General features: G+C 39.0%; 1 protein-coding gene across 1 annotated transcript in view; it reads right to left on the bottom strand.

The window, feature by feature from the left end:
- Positions 1-19,585, bottom strand: part of IQGAP2 (IQ motif containing GTPase activating protein 2) — a 264,054-nt gene that overhangs the window by 103,917 nt on the left and 140,552 nt on the right. The window contains exons 4-8 of the mRNA XM_010975017.3: positions 19,010-19,087; positions 15,388-15,464; positions 3,035-3,102; positions 2,303-2,416; positions 1,466-1,644 (exon numbers count right to left, since the gene is read on the bottom strand). Coding sequence (XP_010973319.1) covers positions 1,466-1,644; positions 2,303-2,416; positions 3,035-3,102; positions 15,388-15,464; positions 19,010-19,087 — 516 coding nt within the window. The remainder of the gene's footprint in view (positions 1-1,465; positions 1,645-2,302; positions 2,417-3,034; positions 3,103-15,387; positions 15,465-19,009; positions 19,088-19,585) is intronic.

Genomic DNA, 19,585 nt, shown 5'->3' with positions numbered 1-19,585 from the left:
GGCCTAGAGGAACGGAGTAATGCTCAAGGCAGAGAGGAGAGGCAGGCTGTAGACAGAAGGGTTTGGCCACAAAGGCGGGAAAGCTTGGCACGTTGGGCTATAGCACAGAGTGTGTGTCCAGGGTTAGCTAAAAAGATGGGGAGGAAGGCTGGGTATCCTGGACGGCTTTTAAAGTCAACTGAAGGACCTGTACTTAACTCGGTAGGCAGCGGGGAATTGGGGGAGGTTTCTGGGGGGGTGACATCCGATCTATAACTAAAGATGAATTTTGCAACCTGTCGTCCTGAGAAGCGTTGGCTTGGAGAGTGACAGGAAGCAGGGAGATCCATGGGGAGGGGCTGCAGGAGTCCTGAGACCAGGTCAGGAGGGGCAGGGCTGAGGCAAGAGTAGTGAAATAAGAAGGTGGGTGATGGAGGTAAGCCTGGCAAGGAAAGGCAACAGAACACAGTGATGGATAGGGCTGAGGGGACATAAAGAGAACTCCGAAACAACGTGGGAGCCATTCCAAAGGGAAGTCAGCATGGGGCACATGTGTGAGCAGGGCCGGGGATAGATGAGCACCCTTCTGATGTGACGGGGGGGCAAAGCCAGGGGAACCCAGAGACGAAGGCATCTGGAGGAGCTTTAGTGGGGCCTGGGACCAAGATGGCAGCTCACTTCTTCACCACCACCTCCATGGAGGAAGAACAGAGACAGGAGTGATTCAACGTCAGACTTGGGAGAACCTCCATCTTTTGAGGGAGGAAGAAGAGACATTGAGAGATGCCGAGGAGAAGCATGTAAGGCGAGGGGCGGACAGTGGAAGGTGGGCGGGGCAGGGAGGGGCAAGTGTGTCCGATTCAGGCAGAAGCCACCCACTGAGAAAAGATTAAGATCAAGTGGTAACTCTGGGTAATGGGGCTGAAGCTGACAGGGCAGGAGTTTCAGGAGAGGCAGGTTGGCGAGGAAGTGGCATCTCTGACTGCAAACTTTTCAGTAAGACAGGAAAGCAGGAAATGAAGTCAGGGTCAGGACCAGCTTGCCTTGTCAAGGAGGGAAACCACCTCCTCAAATACGAAGGTAAACTACGGGACAAGTACGAGGAGAGGGGATTCCAAGACACCTTTCTCTAAACATCACCATACCCAATTATCAGCCTTCACCAACAGACCTGAAGGTAAGTTGGCTAATACAAGGTCTGCTGGCGGATGATGCCCAACGAGAGAACTTTAGCTGCTGCTTCTACACCTTCCAGGTTAAATTTACAACATCCTCGCCACCTGTCATAGTCATCATAAAACGAAACCTCATTTCCCTACAGAGTGCCTGGTGGTCTCTCATTCCACCCAAACCAACTGCCTGTGGCTACAGAGACCGCAGCCAGTTGATTTAAAAATATCCCTTCGTAACATTAAAGCTTTTCCAAACTGGCAATGCATCACCAAATTTATTCCTGTATTTATCACTCAGAATTGAATTAAATTACCTTCAGCCTTGCATTTTCCTCTTTTCTCTTTTTGGCTTCCCAGAGTTCCTTCTGATACTCCTGTGCGAGGTTGTCATCCACTAACGTTAACATTGCATTTGGGTTTCTTAGCGTTATAATGGTCTGCTCTGCTATTCCTTTTTCAATAGCTTCATTTATGGCTATAACAGCAGCATGTACTGCAGAGCACAGAGAAAAAAAGAATTTTATTGGCAAAAGACAACATGGACAGGTGTACTGACCCTGTGTAACTTAGGCGGCTTTGCTTTCTTCCTTGGGGCCCCAAAAAGCATGCTAACAAAGAGACTTCAGACACATCACAGAACATCCCTCTGACAACCTCTCCACCCGCCTGTCCATCCTGGGTCCCATCTCAGCATCTTCATGTAATCCTTATTCATTTATTCAACTTGCACTCACTGTCTAAAATGGAACAAGCACTATGGCAACCACTGGGGGCTTGAAGGGTGACATGGACACTTTGAAGGTACCACGTTGCTTCTAAGAGATGCCTGTAATTTAACTTGTAACATGGAAACTGTACGTTGCCATTGAAATCTACGGACATAGAAAGCAGAGCAATGCTTTGGAGAATGAAGATAATTCTGGAACCTCTTAAATCCCATTGCACAAGTGCACGTCTAGAGTCCAAAGTCAATTACTTGGTTATGTTCTGATGTGCTCAAATTAACCATCTACAATACATAAAATAAAAACTTCTAGGGTGCTGAGAGTATCTTCTAAGTGTTCTATTTCTTATAACCAAAATCTTGTCACCAAAATAAAGAAGAGGTCTAAGTCATGCCATTGGCACGTTTGGATCTTAAGTAGACTTACGTGCAGCCTCATCCACCGACAGTTCATTAGCCAGAATACCACCTATTTTGCTGAAAGCTGGCATCTGTATTCCATATTTCTCGAGCTCCTTTCTCATATTACTGATTTCCTCCTCTGAAAAAAGAACGACGACAACAAAAATCACCGAAAGCCATAGAGATGGAGGCAGGAATAAGTATATTCATGTTAAGAAATGTCTTCATCAAGAGGACAGGGTTGACACAGGAAACAAATTTACGGTTACCAGTGGGGAAGGGGGTTGGAAGGGATAAATTGGGAGTTTAAGATTTACAGACACTACCATATATAAAATAGATAAGTTTCTACTGTATAGCACAGGAAACTATATTCAGTATTTTGTAGTACCCTATAATGAAAAAGAATATGAAAAGGAATATATGTATGTTCATGTATGACTGAAACACTATGCTGTACACCAGAAATGGACACAACATTGTAAACTGACTATACTTCAATGAAAAAATTAAAAAAAATTTACAAAAAGATGAGGTCATTTCTAAACAAGAATCTTAGGAAGAAGCCAGACTCAGTTTCTCGTTCCATAAACATGGAAAAAAGGAAACCCAGCAGAGTACGAGCAAGATAACAAGTTTTGTCCTCTGATCAATATAAAGGAAAAAAAGAGAATCAATAATACGAGAATGAAAAAAACTATTGCTACATTTTCTTCAAAACCACATTGTAAAAAATTACCAAGATAAAGAATAGTACCTGTAAAGTCTACTTTGCCCAACAAATCCTGGATCTGGGGTGCTATTCCTAGTTTGAACAGATATAAGCTGAAAGAGAAAACATGAAATTATCAGAAATTTTATCATCATAAATCTTAGTGTTAGAACTCACATAAGTCTTAAGGGCTTTTTCAGTTGAGAAACACCCAAGAGATCATCTCATTCAATCCATTCATTTTACAGATGAAGAAACTGAGTTCCGAGGTAACACAGTCCCTAGTGAGACCAGGACTAGAATCCCAGTCAATGTCCCAAAGACTGGTCCTCTGTAATACACAGTGCTTCCACTGGGCCAACTAACCTAACCATCAAATTGAAGGGAGAATAAGGGACACAATTAACACAAAATAGCAAGTAACAAATGCAATAAACATTTCTTTGGATATTGCTTACATGATTTTATTTTGTTTACACTTTAGCTCAAATTATGTTTTCCTTTTCATTCCTATATATGCCTCCAAGTACCATATACCTCTTGAGGAAATATTGGTTTTATACACTCTGAACCAATAAATTGAGTAAAAAGACTATTAGTGGATGGAATGATGTTAAAGACAGACCAGGATGTGGGCTTATTACTAAGTGGAAGATGCAGAGGAAAGTGTGTATGTTTTTAAATTTAAAACATTTAATTTAAAAATTGTTAGGAAGTAATGATGGTACCCCAGTAACCTGCCCATAACCTCACCCAAGGAGCTGAAGTCTGACCCCTAAATTCAGCCAAAGAAGATGAAAATATATGGTATGTGATTTCTCACTTTGTCATTGAGTCATAGTTTCTGTTCCATATTTACCTTAGCTTCAAGGTCCCAAGACTAATTCTACAGCCCAACTGAAAAATTCTGTATTTACTTAGTATCAGTTTTGATAGATTTATAATTTATGAGATTTTAATTAGAACTCAGAAATTACACATAACATATATGGGAAAATGAACTGAGAATGATTTTGATGGCTTAAAATATTTCAAGATTGTCACCTGAGATAATGATGAAAGATGAATCTCACGGGTTTATAAAATACAAAATTTCATTAAAGGAGTTCAAGATCAAGCCTCCTCAATGGTATTAAAACAAACTCCTAAAATGTGTGATTAATCAATGTAAGCAGCATGTATTAAAATTGGATTTTTGGGGATCATTTCTGTAAAACTCTATTAAAAAATCATTTAGAAAAGCAATAGATGATCAAAGTTAAAAATCAGTGATGAAGGAGAGGGTTCAGCTCAAGTGGCAGAGTGCATGCTTAGCATGAACAAGGTCCTGGGTTCAATCCCCAGTACCTCCTCTAAAAGTAAATAAAGAGATAAACCTAATTACCTCCCTCCTACCCCCCCCCCCCAAAAGTAAGTAAATAAATTAAAAAAAATTAGTTATCAATGGTTTAAAAAAAACACAGAAAATCACCACCCAGAGTTAAACACTAAACATTTTGATATAAATCCTTTTAATGTTTCTGGAAATACCTATTCCATAAACTCACACACCATTCTATAAAATGAATGCACTGTATTAACTTAGCCAATGGTTGAGCATTTTGATGGTCACTAATTATACACTGTAATAAATGATGTTGCAGTGAGCCTACATATAGAGATATATCTTTGTACATATATCTTATTTGTCACATAAATCACTAATAACAAAACTCAAAACTGAAAGGGCATACACATAAAGCTTTCAGTATATTTTATCCAATTGTCTTCTTAAAAATAGATTATACTCATTTACTCTCTGTGACTGAAGGGTTAACAAAACCCCTTCCCCTTCTGCAATAGAATGTGACCTTTAGTTAACTTCCTAGCTCTGTTCCCCCAGGAACCCAATAAAAATACACAGACAACCATATTATGAAGCATCATTGCTTAGGAGAAGAATAACCCCTGATTGATAAATTGCATCTTGACTGGAAGGAATTATAAATACCTAAGAAGCATTATATCTATCACATGTTCTTGAGTTTAATGACTCTTATAACTGGCACACTTCTTGCAGGAAACTGGGAAGCCACGCTATGGAGCTGTTACAATAGATACTGGCTTCTGGGGGCTGAAGTTCTAAGCCAGGGAGCCTTCTGCAACTACCGATATGAGTCTCACTCCTTAGCACTGAAGTTATCACCTGGAGTGCCAAAGAGAACAGCTTCTTAATGGCCTTGTGGACAACTACACGGTGTGTCGTAAAGCCACCCACTGAAGAGCAAACACTTGATGCTGTCTTGCTGGCAGGCTGTAGGTCCTGGATGGTTCTCACCTTCTGAGCAAGCACTACCCAACATGGCATATGGCAGGCAGTCGTCAGAGTCTGAATGCTTAATCCAACCTAAGAACCAGGTGATGGGCATGGCCCCACTCTATCACCAACGCAGGAAAATGCCATTTTCTTTGTCCCCCTAACAGCACAGGATTCTAGCAATGAAAACCTTACCAATCGATAGCCAAAACACGTTATTTAAGTCTGCATTTCCTCTTATTCACTGTGAGGGTAAACATTTTTCACACAAATTGGCCATTTCCATTTCTTCCAGAAAATGCATACTAATGAATTTTTGAATTTTAAAGATCGTTTTTTGGGGAGATTTATCTTTCTCTGGTTTCCCCTTCTATTCCCTTTAAACCACAACCAAAGGACAAAGACCAAATGACATTTTAATGATATGGTAATTTTAATTTTACTACTGAATTCTAATATGATATGCTTATCTTATTCCCAAGGGAAAAACATACTAGACTCTGAATGTTGTTCAATGTAAAACAGACATTATATATTCGTAATTCAAAGCTAGAAAGACAGGCTACATTCCTTAGTTTAAATTCTAGGTCTTTAGAGATTATCAGGGATATAAAACTATTTATACAGCTCCTGAAGACTTTACTACCAAAGGTTCATGGCAAACAAGTGTCATTATAATTAAAACTAGTATGATGACATTTCCAAAACCATGATATTTTATGAACCACTTCTCGTACCATTACATGGGAAAAATATTTCAGTTAAAAGGGAGCTTATATCATGTGGAACAAAATAAAACATCAGCCTACTCACTTGCTACTTTCTATTAACAGGGACAACAAAATTCAATAGAATTAAACAACTTGGTATGGTAACGCTACAAAAGAACCTAGGAAAATAAAATCAAGCCATACTTGAAGAAATGAAAAGAGATCCATAAATGTTTAAAAAAGTACCACTGTTATCACTTCAGTTCTTTCACGGTACCTGATGCATATTTTCCTCTTCCCTTTTACAACTAAATAAAAAATACACCTGAACTAGTTGACAAAAAAAAAAAAAAAACTAAAAAAAACCCTACAAAATAATTCAGTGGGAGAAACTTTGAAAACGTGACAGTAAAATTTAAGTAGGAAATACCCATAAAAATGTCTTCTAACAAATTTTCTATAATTATTTCAATATTTAATCTGTTGTATTTATCATGTGTAGTACTTAAACCAATATTCTGCTAAAGTTTTAACAGACTTTAAACTTACATTCTTGCATCAAAGCCTAAGCTAATGAATATCTATTATCCTTAATATATTTCCACTTCTACTTCCCCACCTATATAATGATGAGATAACCTAGAATTTTAGATACATTCTTTTATTTTCATATTATACACCCAAAATTTAGATAACTAAATTTTATTAGTTTCTTTTGTATTATACTCTATATTCCATTTTCCTCTTTTTAAATTTTATCTTTGGTTTTGTTATGTATAAGAACACCTGCTAAATACACTGAATGAGTGCACATATTTTATTATTTATTTATACTATTTATTATTATTATTTATTTTATTTATTTTATTATTTTCACTTGTTCCTTGGGTGTTGGTTCTGTTTGTTGAATCTAATTCCTCTTTCATAGTGTTGGTTTCCCTTAAATGTCTGGCATTTCCTGATTTGGGGCTCACCTCGAGGTCTGAGACTTGCTGTTTGTCACGGTCGACCGCAGGTCCCCATGACAGGAGCCAGCCTGGTGGGGGAACAATGGGGCTGATGCCCGGAAAGTACCTGGTGTCTTGTTTTCTTAGATGGGGCTCCCTGGGCCTTCCTGCAGTCATCAGCTACCTGGGATACTGGAATGCCACCCTGCCATCAGTGTCTACACCTGCTACTTTAGACAAGGATCAGAAGGCTTAGCGGGTCTAAGCCCCATCATGCTGGCTTCGGGGCTCTCCTTTCCCGTCTCTGCTTGGAGCAAGCCCCACAGTCTCCCTGAGCTCCGCTGAGTCCCTCAGTGGTTTCTGGGCTGTGGTCTTCTTCTGCCTTGTTTCTCAGTCAATCCAGTCCTCTCTGTTTGCTTTCTGTCCCGAGTTACTTAAATTTCTGGTTAATGGATGGCATTCTTTCTTATTGCAGATAATTTTAAAAAACCTATTATGTTAGCAATGTCATGTAAGTTTTGTAATGAGAGTAAGACAACTGTGCTCAAAGATCTTGAAGCAACTGTTTTCATTGTATCTCCTTTCTTTATCAGGTCATTCATTTAATACTATTTATGGACTACCGACTATACAGAAATAGTTTTCTCTACTACCCTGCCCCTAAAATAAAGGTAATGGAGGCTTCCGCAAAACATAGGTTTGTTGGTAATATGAACCAAAATAATCACACTAAACAAAAGTGTTAATTTCTCCCTATGGAACTAAAGAAATTGGACGACTATTTCTGATTATACTTTTTACTTTTCCACTGTACGCTGTAATTCTAACACAAACCTCACAATGAGCAAACATCCTGGCTTAACTAAAAGTTACCACAAGGTGGTGCTGAGAAGTTAGTTACTTTTTGGATAGAATGATCTTCAAATTTAGATTTATCTTAAATCAGAGATTTTCCTAAACTCGTCACGATCAGTTATAAATCTCATTTGCATTAACATCCTTTCACCAAAAATGTTTTCTTTTTTAACACTAATGTTTATTTTTTATTTGGCTTCAATTTTCAACATTGACTTGATCTCTGATGTAGAAGTTTAAACCATTAGCTTTGAAAAGATGACTTTTCATAGCATGGGAGCTACATACCAAATCTCTGTGTGGGAGATACTTCCAAGCAGATTATACAAAGGTGCAAACGTTTACTAGGAAACTGTATTTATCCAGTATTCCCATGCTGAAAAGAATCAGCAAGAGCAGCCCACTCCTTCCCAAGTATTTAAATTCAAATGAGGGCATTCATCACCTGCAGTATATAGCAAATCTAGAGTCTTAGACTTAAGAGGGAGGAAAAAAAGCAAGCCTGTCCAATCACCAATTTCTTGGAGCTCTTCAACATTGAATTTATTAACCATCTTTAGTGCCTAACAGGGAACACAAAGAGCTGAGCTGAGCGCATTCTCAAGGAAGCTGAGGAATTAATGTCACCATCATGTCCCACTCTAAGAAAGCACTCGGTGTGAAACAGCTAGCCTTTTATCCCATCAAAAGTTACAGCCAACTTGTGTTGCTGACAGAGGCTGGATACAGAGGAGTTGCCCTAAGGTAGCTAAAGCCTCCCTGACCTACGGGCTCCCATTTGTACAAACAATATCCGTTCAAGTACAGGAAGCAATAAAGAAAGTTAAAAAAAATACATTGGGTTTTTCCTACTACTTTCAATATGCACATGAAGAGGTGCTACAGTAATGAAATGCAAACTCAAAAGGCAGAGGCTGAATTCATTTCAGCGTCTCTGGAACACATCACGTGCAGTTCATTTTACGCTCTAACGTGGGAGATGAATGTTTATAAATCAAAGCCTCATGGCTGACCAGAGAGAATACAGAACTGGAGTCAGAAGCCCCGGATCCTTGCCCCAGACGGGCAACATCTCGATATGTGACCGAGCAAGTCACATAACCTGATCCTTCAGTCCCCTCATCTGTGAAATGAAGGATCTGGACTGAAATAACTTCCCAAGATTCCTCCAGTTCTGAAGTTCCATGCTTTTTCATTTTGAAACATCCTAACTATAACAGCCTAGACGCCTGTGCTCAAGTTCAAGTCTGATGCCACTGTTCTTTTAGTTTTCTTAGTGGTATGGAAATATCTGACTTCTTTCTGAGGCCAATGACTGGCTGCCTTGGTAACAGTGGAGGTTCTGGTGCCACACAGCCTGGTTCTGACCCCAGCTCTGCCCTTACCAGCTGTGTGACCTTGGCCAGCCTCTCTGTGCCTCAGTTGCCTTGATTATAAAATAAGACTAATAACAGTACGTACAGAATAGGGATTACTGTGAGAATTAAATGAGATTATATCTGTAAAGTACTTGAAACAGTGCCAGGCATGTAATTAGGACATTATGCTGTACACCAGAAATTGACACATTGTAACTGACTAGATTTCAATTAAAAAAAAAAAAGAAAAAAGAAAATTATGAAACTCAGAGAAAAACAGAACATTAAAAAAATCTTTAAAAAAAGTTCAGTAGGTGTTCATCTTCATTTTTATTATATTATCCTATTAAAAACATGTTCTATGTAAACACTTATCAAGAACCTACCACAGTGGTTTCCCCACTTTCAACACTAAGAATCTTCTACTGTTTCCCCTTACTGACTCCACGTTTGAAATGGTTTTACCTACGGAACCAAATTATGTTCCCATCTTAGATGCTTGCATCGCTATCAATATCATGTCCAAATCCAGTGTTCTCTACCTCATTTTCAATAAAAAGCAAATGGAATCCTGAGGCAATCTTATCATCAGGAAATTAGTTCATTTAAACTAACTGAAAGGTTAAAAACACAAACTCCAGAGATTTCACATTGGAATCAATGGTATACATGCTGTGTGAGGTGACAAGACATGGTTCACAGCCTCAAAGAGCTTAGACTTTAGTAGGGCAGAAAAGTAGAGCCATTATACTAATTTGTGACAGGAAGAAGGGGAGGAGCGATGGGACGAAGAGTGGAGAGAATTTTGAAAGATATGGCAGGTGCAACTGCCCTCCTTCACCTTAATCTCAAATCCTGTCACCTCTAGATATCCCTCCTGAGAACCCCGGATTACAGTCTGTCCTTCGGGTTAAGGAAATATCTCCAGGAAGCTTAGTTATAAATGCAAAGGTGTTCTCTGTCAGAGATGCCATCAATCTGGAATAAGGCATCAATTGGTTTCTTAAGAGGAAAAGGGTCCTGAGGGAAGGAAGTATAAGAAAACACACGAGTTAATTTTGAACCTGAAGAACCGGTTCAAAGGCAACCTGGTTGGCAGAGCAGCTGCCTGACCTTGCAGGAGAGCTGGGAGAGGAGCCTCTCTTCACAAAGCAGTCAGGGTACTGAGAACAGCCAGAAAACCGGAATTGGGTCTGGGACAGCCGTTTTCATAAATCCAAGCCCCGAACGTGCACTATTTTGGCATCATCACTGCGTCTGAGCACAGGGCTGCGGCACAGCAGCAGCAGGAGTCCTTCCAGAGGGGACGCAGACACATCTTTAGCTGTTTGTCGTCAACGTAGTAAAATCTTAACAGTCAAATGAACTTTATTCAGGAAGAAATGCAGAATTCAGAACCCTCATCTGTTAAGCTAGAAAAATTCTTAACAAACACATGACTTTAAAAGGACTCCCTGGAGGGTAGTTGATTCCACACCTTAAAGAGGGAATAATCGCCTTAAGTAATCAGGACAGGATCGGAACGTCCTGTTGTGATCACCAAGCCAGGATTTTTCAAAGAAATTTCAGGGCCGTGCTGCAAGGACAAAGAAGCTGTTTGGAAAGAGCCCCCAGTACCAAACTGCAGCAATCTGGTCCACTGAGAAAGAAGACACTAGTCTTGGTTAGAGCTGAGAAAGGCCTGGAGTTCAAAGGAGAATGGGATAAAGTATACCAAAAGGAAGTTGTAATATAGAGATAAAACAAGACACACATAATATTTGTGTTCATTTTAACACTGGGAAGTGTCATTAAAATATAGGTGCTTTGTTTCTTCTATGTCTGTCAATCCTGCATAAATACATACTTGTTTTTGTACTATTTATACCACAAGAAAGAATAAAGACCAGGAACTCTGAGTGAGCCAAACAGTCCTAGAAAACCAAGGAAGTGTCCCCAGGTAAGGATGGACCGAGGAGCACAGGTGGTGACACAAACAGCCAGGTGAAAAGCGGGCTCAGCACTGATGGTCACACTCAACGGTCAAGCCGAGAGAGGATCCAGAAATGTGAAATGGTATCAGCTAAATGGCCCAAGAAGCATTAGGAAGAGTCCATCCCTCATCTCCAGAATGCCCAACTAATTTCAAGGAAATATTCAAAAGGCATACATATGCTTCTTAATAATGTTAACAGACCAAGCCAAAGCATCATGACAACAGGACGATGAGTTACGTGACAACGGCCAAGCGTGACATGGGAGTACATCATTTCTGGTGATGGGGGTGGGGACAGGATGGCAAGTAAAAATCTGCTTGAAAACCATATACAGAAAAATGACCAGGTTTGGCTGATTTCACAAATCAAGTGCAGCCTGATGTCCGGTGGCCAAGGTTAGACTCACCTTAGAAAAAACCCAAACCGCACCAGGACACTGACAACTGATTAGTCAGAAACCAGATCTGTAACCTGGGCAGGTTTGAGGAGATATTGTTTCTGGTAACTATGTGAACTCTGGGTAGATAACAAAATATTATAGCCCTGGGATGGGTCAAAATTAGTGAGTAAATAATGAAGAAATGAATGAAGCTTGTAGTGCGGATCTTCTAGAATAGGTTTAAGTGTGGTAAGTTTGTAATAATGTATCTGGGCATTTTGTTTGTGTTTTAAGGTATCTGGCATGTTCAAAAAATTAGTCTGCTAAATTTAATTGTTTGAAGGAATTTAATTTTATAACTAATGCCTAAACATTAACAGTTGCTTAATATACTGAGCAATAAACAAGCAAAAAATGCTCTTCCTCCAGACAGGAAAAAAAATTAGGAGCAGTAGCTCATTGGCAAGGCTCTCATTTTTGAAGTGGTTTTTATTGCACAGGCTTTAAATATTCCAAACAAAGCCACAAAAGGAAAACATGTCATATACACATTTTAAGTCTGAAACACCAAGATAGTTACCGTCACTGTCACTTTGGTGCTGAGATAATGGACACTTAAGCTTTTCCTTGATATTCTTTCTCAATTTGTTGTTGAACCCAAGTTTGTGTGCCTGATGGATACACAGGGAGGTCAAATAAACTGAAACATCAAAGTTTGGAGCAGAGAAAGGCTTACTGCAAGGTCCAAGCAAGAAGAACGAGCGGCTCGTGCTCAAAAGACCTGAATTCCCCGATGGCTTTCAGGCAAGGGTTTTTAAAGACAGGGCTAGGGGGCAGGGTCATGGGATGCATGGTCAGCTTGGATTGGTTGGTGGTGAGGTAACAAGGTGAAATTTCACGAATCTCAACCTTATGCTTCCAGTCTGGGGTCTACGTGCTTGTGGTCAGCACACAGTCATCAACCTGCACCTGGGCGGGGGTCTTAGTTTCTACAGACCAACTCACAGATGTGGGTCAGACTGTTGTCTACATTCCTTCAGGAGGAATCAGGGGTCCTGTGTCTCTATTGTCTAATCATTAACCGCTTGAGCCTGCTCTTTGGAATGTGAGAAGACCTAGGAGATGAAAGCTTTTTTTTTCTACCAAAAAGAAATGGGGGACATGGAGGGGCTTCTGTACCCAGGAAGGTCCCGCAGGGTCCTACTTGGTTTCATACCCCCCAATTTTCTTTGATGCTCCTCAGTCTTGAGGGGGAGCAGGTGCAGGACAAGAATGGAAATAAGAGAGGTTTGGATAAGGAGGTTATCATAAACGTGTCACAGGAATTCGGTTTAGGGGACTCAGTTTCAAATTTTCCAATGTTTTCCACAAGGAGCATATTTTTCATTTTAAAAAATGAAAAAATAATCAGCATTTCTTTGAAAAACAGCACGAGGCCACCCATTCCCGAGGTGAGTATGTACACGAGGCAGAGCCTCAGGCTTCCCTGTGGAGCTGCTGTGTCAGCCTCGGCTGGAGTCTGGGCTTGGGAACACGCAGCTGACCTGACCGAGGGCGTGGTGAGTGGTGCCAGGGCCCTAGGGTGGGAAAGCACGTGAAAAGGCAAGGCTGGCAGGAAAAGGGAAAAGTAGGCGCAAGCAAGAAGCAAAGGGCAAGGACCCAGGGCATCTTAATGAGGTTGTTAAGCCCAAATCAAGAAGATAGGGAACAGAAGACACGTTGGCAGGGCCAGGGATGAACTTTGTAGATCAAATCAGGTCCATGGGCTGGAGCAGGATGAAGGCGGTGCCTGGGCACCTGGGGGATCTCCCTGCTGGCTCCTGACCTATAATCAGAAATTCGGACCTGCTTCATTCCCTGTCAGGTACTGACCACTCTCTACCCCAGCCACGCTGCTGCATCCGCAGCCAGGGTATAATAGCTGAGGACGTATTTGTTCACATTCAGCATCACTTCTAATCATGCAACCAGGGCAAACTCACTGTACTTTTTAAAGGGCTCCGCTACCCAGCTTCCAAACGTGTCTGGCACAAGTGGGCAGAATATTAGCCTCGTTTGAGTAACCACCTCATTCTAAACCATAGCAGGAAAACTTTTTGATAGAAAAAACTTTACATACACCTGAGACTTCTCAGCTCTCTATCAAGGAGCAGGCATATAGTAAGTCAAGAACCGAGAAAAGTGACGGAGATTCTCCAAGGGAACACTGTTTATTAGGTCAATATTGTTTTTCAAGATCCTACTTTGAAAGGTCCTACTGAAGGTCAGATCTAGTGAAGGACACTCAGCAGGAATCTGGACAGTCCGAGAAAATACCACACCAACATTTTCACACAATGGGCAGTGATAAGCAAGAAGCTGTCTCTCCTTTGTTTACCGAGCTATTCAAGCCTTTGTTAAAACTACAGCTAGCTTACATTTGAATGCCTCAGCGCAGTTCTGCATAACGTCTCTAGAACAGTGACATCACCAGAAAGGAACTTAGTGCACCACTTCTTCATAAGCTGCTTAACGTGAACACCCCAGGTGTCCACTCCAGGCAGTCGATTTAAGCTTATACAAGATACCCACGAGCAGGCTCCAGATTTGGAGATCAGCACTTTGATGCATGGATGCGATACTGATGAACTAATGGCTCACTTAGCAGGTCACAAAGTGCTAAGAATCATTCTAAGCACTGAAAAGTATTTGAGAACCAATGTTGGTCAACACATTTGATAATATTCCTCAAAATGAGCACTTGTGCACCAAAGGCTTTTAGAAAACCTGCTGAAATAATGATACAGTAACAACATATGAGGGGGCAGGCACAGAAGTGGTTTTGTTCCCCAGTTGATCTAAATTACTAGAATAAAAAGAAGTCACAGAGTAGGCACCTACATTTGGTCTGTATTTCTACCAACTGTCATCATCCAAAGACACCTCGTAAATACTGACAGGGTGGGGGTCAAGTTATCTGATATAATCAAAATTCTTCTTTAGTAAGCCAGCATTACAATGAATTATTATAAAAACCTTTGGAGACAAAAAAAAGCCAGGAGGAAGTTAATAGAAACCTCTAGGCTGAAGACTGCCCACAAAAATCATTGCTAGTGATATAAACACAAAGCAGATGTTCTAAAAGAAATTAAAATTTAATTATATGTGAAGTCTTCCAGCCATTACCTGTTTGCACGCAAGACAACAGCCATAAGCTGGATGTTTAGAATCATTTTTGTTATCATCTAAAAATCACATTTCTTCTAGGCCAATAAGGCAAAAAAAAAAAAATGATCTGTGAGCTAGTAGAATTTCAACATCAAAAAAAAATTAAGATATCAAACAATCGCTTTACAACAATGAATGTATCTTGATTTGATTTATTTAAAGCAACTTCTAGGCTTCTTTAAACTTATAAGTTCTAAGGAACGAAAAGTCAAAAGACTTTTTATAGTGAATGTATTAGTCTATGCTAAGAAGTGAGCCATGCTAATAATTCTGAGTATCAAAAACAAAATGATGTCCATAAAAGCTGCACATTTGATCTATTTTGGTTATATTTGTAAAGCAGATTATAACTCAAGACTATGGAAGCACATTCCTATTAGAATCCTGGAAATTTCAGTTGACATTTTCTGGTTATTATACTTATAGATCTTTCACTCATTTTCTGGTTTTCTATTTTAAATTAGGTTAAAAAATATTTTTCAAGTTCAAGGATTTGTTTTTATGGGACAATTATTTTAATTTTATACCAGTAAATTTAGAACAACTCAATCTTAAAAAAAAGTTCTTCAGATTGTTAAAAACAAACAAACTTAAGAGACCCCTTTTAAAACTGAAATTGTGATTTTGTGTAAATTTACTTCCTAGACTTTAGTTGTATTTTGTTTCCTACCTCAGTGCATGAATACAATATATCATCCTTGGTATGTTTTTCCGGTCATAGACATCTGTTGTTTCTGGGTAAAATATCTGGAAAACAAAAGGGAAAAATCTGTTTATCATACGTTGCTTTTCACTATTACTTTAACTCCCTCAAACGACCTTACACTGATGAAAAGGAAACTCTCAGTTGTACCTTATCCTGTTCTCCCTGTGGACCAGTCACTGCATCTGGTCCCCTGCCTGCCAGCGCCTCCTAGTGGCTCAGAAGAGTAGGGGGGTCACAGTCAGTCACTTCAAGAAGGCTTTGTCCACAGGGCTGGGTGGCAGTTTCACTCCACAAGGCTTGAGTCAGTGTAGGCTTTGCTTTCTGTATCAGAATCACTCCTGTGACTGCCCCGAGGTCCCCAGGCCTGAGAAGGGTGTCCCTTTGATAGTATTTTATTATATTGTCAAGAACTTGGCTACACAGTTCGATAAACGTGTGTATACACACGTACACATGTATTACTTTAAGCAGAAAAAAAATCCATTTTCAGTAAATAAAATCTGGAAAGTAGATAAAGTATGAAAGAAAAATACCTATACTCCTACCTCCAGACTGTCACTATTAATATTTTGGTATATTTTCTTCCAGCCTTTTTCCCATATGTCTCTGATTTTTTATGTTTATGTATGTGTGTACTTGAAAACCAAATTGTATATATTGTCAACCTGTTTAAAACACTTAATAGAACTGGACTGTTTCCCATCCCTTCCATTTGTCTACAAGAACATTATTTATAATGGATATATATGATTCTTTCATATTTTCAAACCATAATTTAATCAGTTCTCCATGGTTGAACATTTTGTCCAGTTTTGTCCCTATTATGAGTCACTGCCATAAACATGCTTGCATTTTCTGAGCACCTGATTACCTCTTTTGGATAAAAATCTATGTATGGAGTTAGTAGGCTGAAAAGTCTGGACACTAAAGCTTTTAATACATACTTATACTATTCTTGAGTTTGAAACTAAAACCCTAATAAGAAACAGATTTTAGATAGGGTACCAAAAATGAATAATTAGGATCGAAGCTTCTAAGATTAAGATAAGCATATTGGAATTACTTGCTTTTGGTAAGTATTTTATAAAATTTGATACAAAAACTAAAATTAAATCATGGACCACATGGTAGTAGTTGATACTCAAGCACAATTTTCTCCTGGACATTGAAAAAAGCTAAGAAACGAGAAAAGCAAAGTTTCTTGAGCTACAAATGTATACTCACTGAGGACTTAAATGTCTGTAGCTTATGAAATTTCAAAGGTCTTTCTAACTCGCTTTTAACCCATTTGCTGTTGAAGTTTCAATGAGAAGAGGATTCTTAATTCAGAAGAAATGTGATGAGATTTAAAGTTCTATTACGTATACAGAGGATGACTGTAACTCCCCTTCTCCTCTTTAAACGGAAGCCTTTTACATTGATATGTCTCCTGGAAAATCATTATGAATGTGTCTTCTATTATCAAGGAGATGGGATCAATTTATAGTTCACTAAGACATTTTCTTCAACTTTGTAACCCCAGTGCCTAACATGATGCTGAACACAGAGCAGGCACTTCATATTGATACATGATGGAATTAATTAATACATCTAAGTCAATTCAGTCCACTGCTGTTTTCTCATCCCAGCAATGTAATGTATCACCAACTTGATAATAAACATTGGTATTAAAATAGAAACTGCTATATGGATCACTTGTTTGGCTTATAATCAAAATAAATATGGCCCAACAGACATACAATTTGAGAAGGTTTAAATCAAACCTTTCAAACATAATAAAATTATCCTAATTTAACATATCTTAAAATAGAAAAATATAGAAAAATAGCATGTGAACTTCTTTATTAATTTATCATTTTACTTTATTTATATTTATATATTACTTTCTTTATTAATCTGTTTACCACCCAGCCCATCAGTACTTGCTAAATGGCAATTTAGAAGTGAATTCTATTTTATAACTATTGCCCAGCAGGGAATAGCACTCAATGTTCTCAGCATTTTAGAAGGGAAAAAAAAGGCGAAATAAAATAGTTCAGCACTGACTACTGCAAGATAAAATGAACTGAGTTAAAACAGATATGAGCACAAATATATTAAAAATTGGCATTCATAACTTACCTTTACATTAAAGAATCCTTTGTTTTTGTTGGAGGGTGTTTTTTTTCACAGTGATTTTACCATTTTATATGCCAACCAGCAATATACGATAATTCCAGTAGCTGCAAATTCTCACCAGCATTTGGTAGTATCATTTTTTTTTCAAGTTGAAGTATAATTGATTTACAGTATTGTGTTAGTTTCAGGTGTACAGCTAAGTGATTCAGTTACTCATTTTTTTTTTCAGATTATTTTCCATTATAGGTTATTCCATGATAATGAATATTGTTCCCTGTGTTACACACTAAATTGGGGTATTTTAAATTGCAAACCTGGATTAATAAGAACAACAGGTCTAAATAAGTCAGCAGTCTATCTTCTTGCTGGATCACCCTTTTTTTTTTTTAAATGGAGTTACTGGGGAATGAACCCAGAACCTTGTGCATGCTAAGCATGCACTCTACCACTGAGCTATACTCACCCCCTGGACCATTCGTAAATCATTTCTTTAAAATAGCTGTACATACTATTCAAAAAGTTCAAAATCACAAAACTATGGAGATGGAGAACAGATTAGTGGCTGCCAGGGGACAGGGCTGGGAAAAGGATGCTATATAAAGGTCAGCCTCCCTGTGGTACCTGTATCTTGATTGAGTGGCAGTCACTCAAATCTATTCATGCATAAAAGCACACACACACACACACAAATAAATGCATATAGAAATGGTGAACAGTGAATAACGTCTGGAGCCTAGTTAACACTGACACATCAATGTCAATTTAATGCTGTACTACAGTTATGAGCTTCCCCATTGAGGAAGCTGAATGAAGTTTACACAAAGATGCACTATTGTTGCAACTTCCTGAGATTCTAAAATTACTTCAGAATAAGAAGTTTAAGAGATAGTTCTACAATTTCTACCACATGTAATTATTTCCTCATTTCCTCCACTTGTCTACGTGTCTCAGAGGCGTAAGGGTGCATGCTCTTTGAATTTAACAAGCTCTGAACGATTGCTGAATGAGTTTTATTTGGAAGATCTATTTAAGGAGTACGAGTTATAATCACCTAGCCATTAAAATTTAAAGTGATACTATGATTTAGAATACTTAATCAAAAAATTTATAATTATAATTTATAATGATACAAAATATCCTGATACAATGAGACATGGAATCCTCAGTATGAATACCAACACCAACAAGGGAGGTGGCTATTCTAAATCAACTACCTACCAGCCAGAGCTTGTTCTGACCTTGCTTACTTTGTGCACACTTTGACCTGACTGCTCTCAATCCCTACACAGACTTCATTCTGAATTCTGGCCATATATTACTTCGAATAGGCTTTCCATATTTCTGTTCTCATGTTTCTCATTCCTGGGGCAGTAAGGACATCTGTTGCTTTAATAAAGCTCAGTCTGCTAAATCACTTTCCACAATAAGGTGTTTGCACTTCCCCTTCTGTCTTCCCAGTTCAGCTTACCTTGGGTAGACCAATAGACTCCATCGCTCTTAACCACTGGACCGTGTTATCTGTGTGTCGAAAATGAAGGCCGGACTTCTAATGTGCAGATGGGTGGCAGTTAGTGGGGTGGGAGATGGAAAGAAGCGAACACACAAAAAGTGAGTCAAAACAGTACTAACTTTTTTCATCAGTAGGATGCTTTCAATTGTATTTCTCCTAGAATACCGTTATTAAAGCTCACATAAATCCGCCAGAGACATGATGAAGCAGACCAGACTATCTCAGTGACACTCCAACCATGTGGGATGGACCAGTTTCCAGAATTCACATGCTTGAGGTAATTCTGAGCTGGAATCTCAAAGACCATTTACCAGGACGTCTTACGATGTTTTATGGGACATGTGTGCACATGCATGAGCAGGTGTGCACACGGTGTCAAGACAGTGGCAACCATGGCTGAGAAGCCTAGTGACTTCAGGAAAAATAGGATTTTTAGAGGACTAAGTGCCATTTTGTGTGGTTTCTGGTTCTGACAAAACATTTTTTCTGACCATGAATATAGTATGATTTCTGTAAAAAGCCTAAAAAATGTAG

Source organism: Camelus dromedarius, chromosome 3, assembly GCF_036321535.1.
Source record: "Camelus dromedarius isolate mCamDro1 chromosome 3, mCamDro1.pat, whole genome shotgun sequence".
NCBI lineage: Eukaryota > Metazoa > Chordata > Mammalia > Artiodactyla > Camelidae > Camelus > Camelus dromedarius.
Note: the sequence above shows the minus strand (reverse complement) of the source record. Positions and strands in the feature narration are given on the sequence as shown.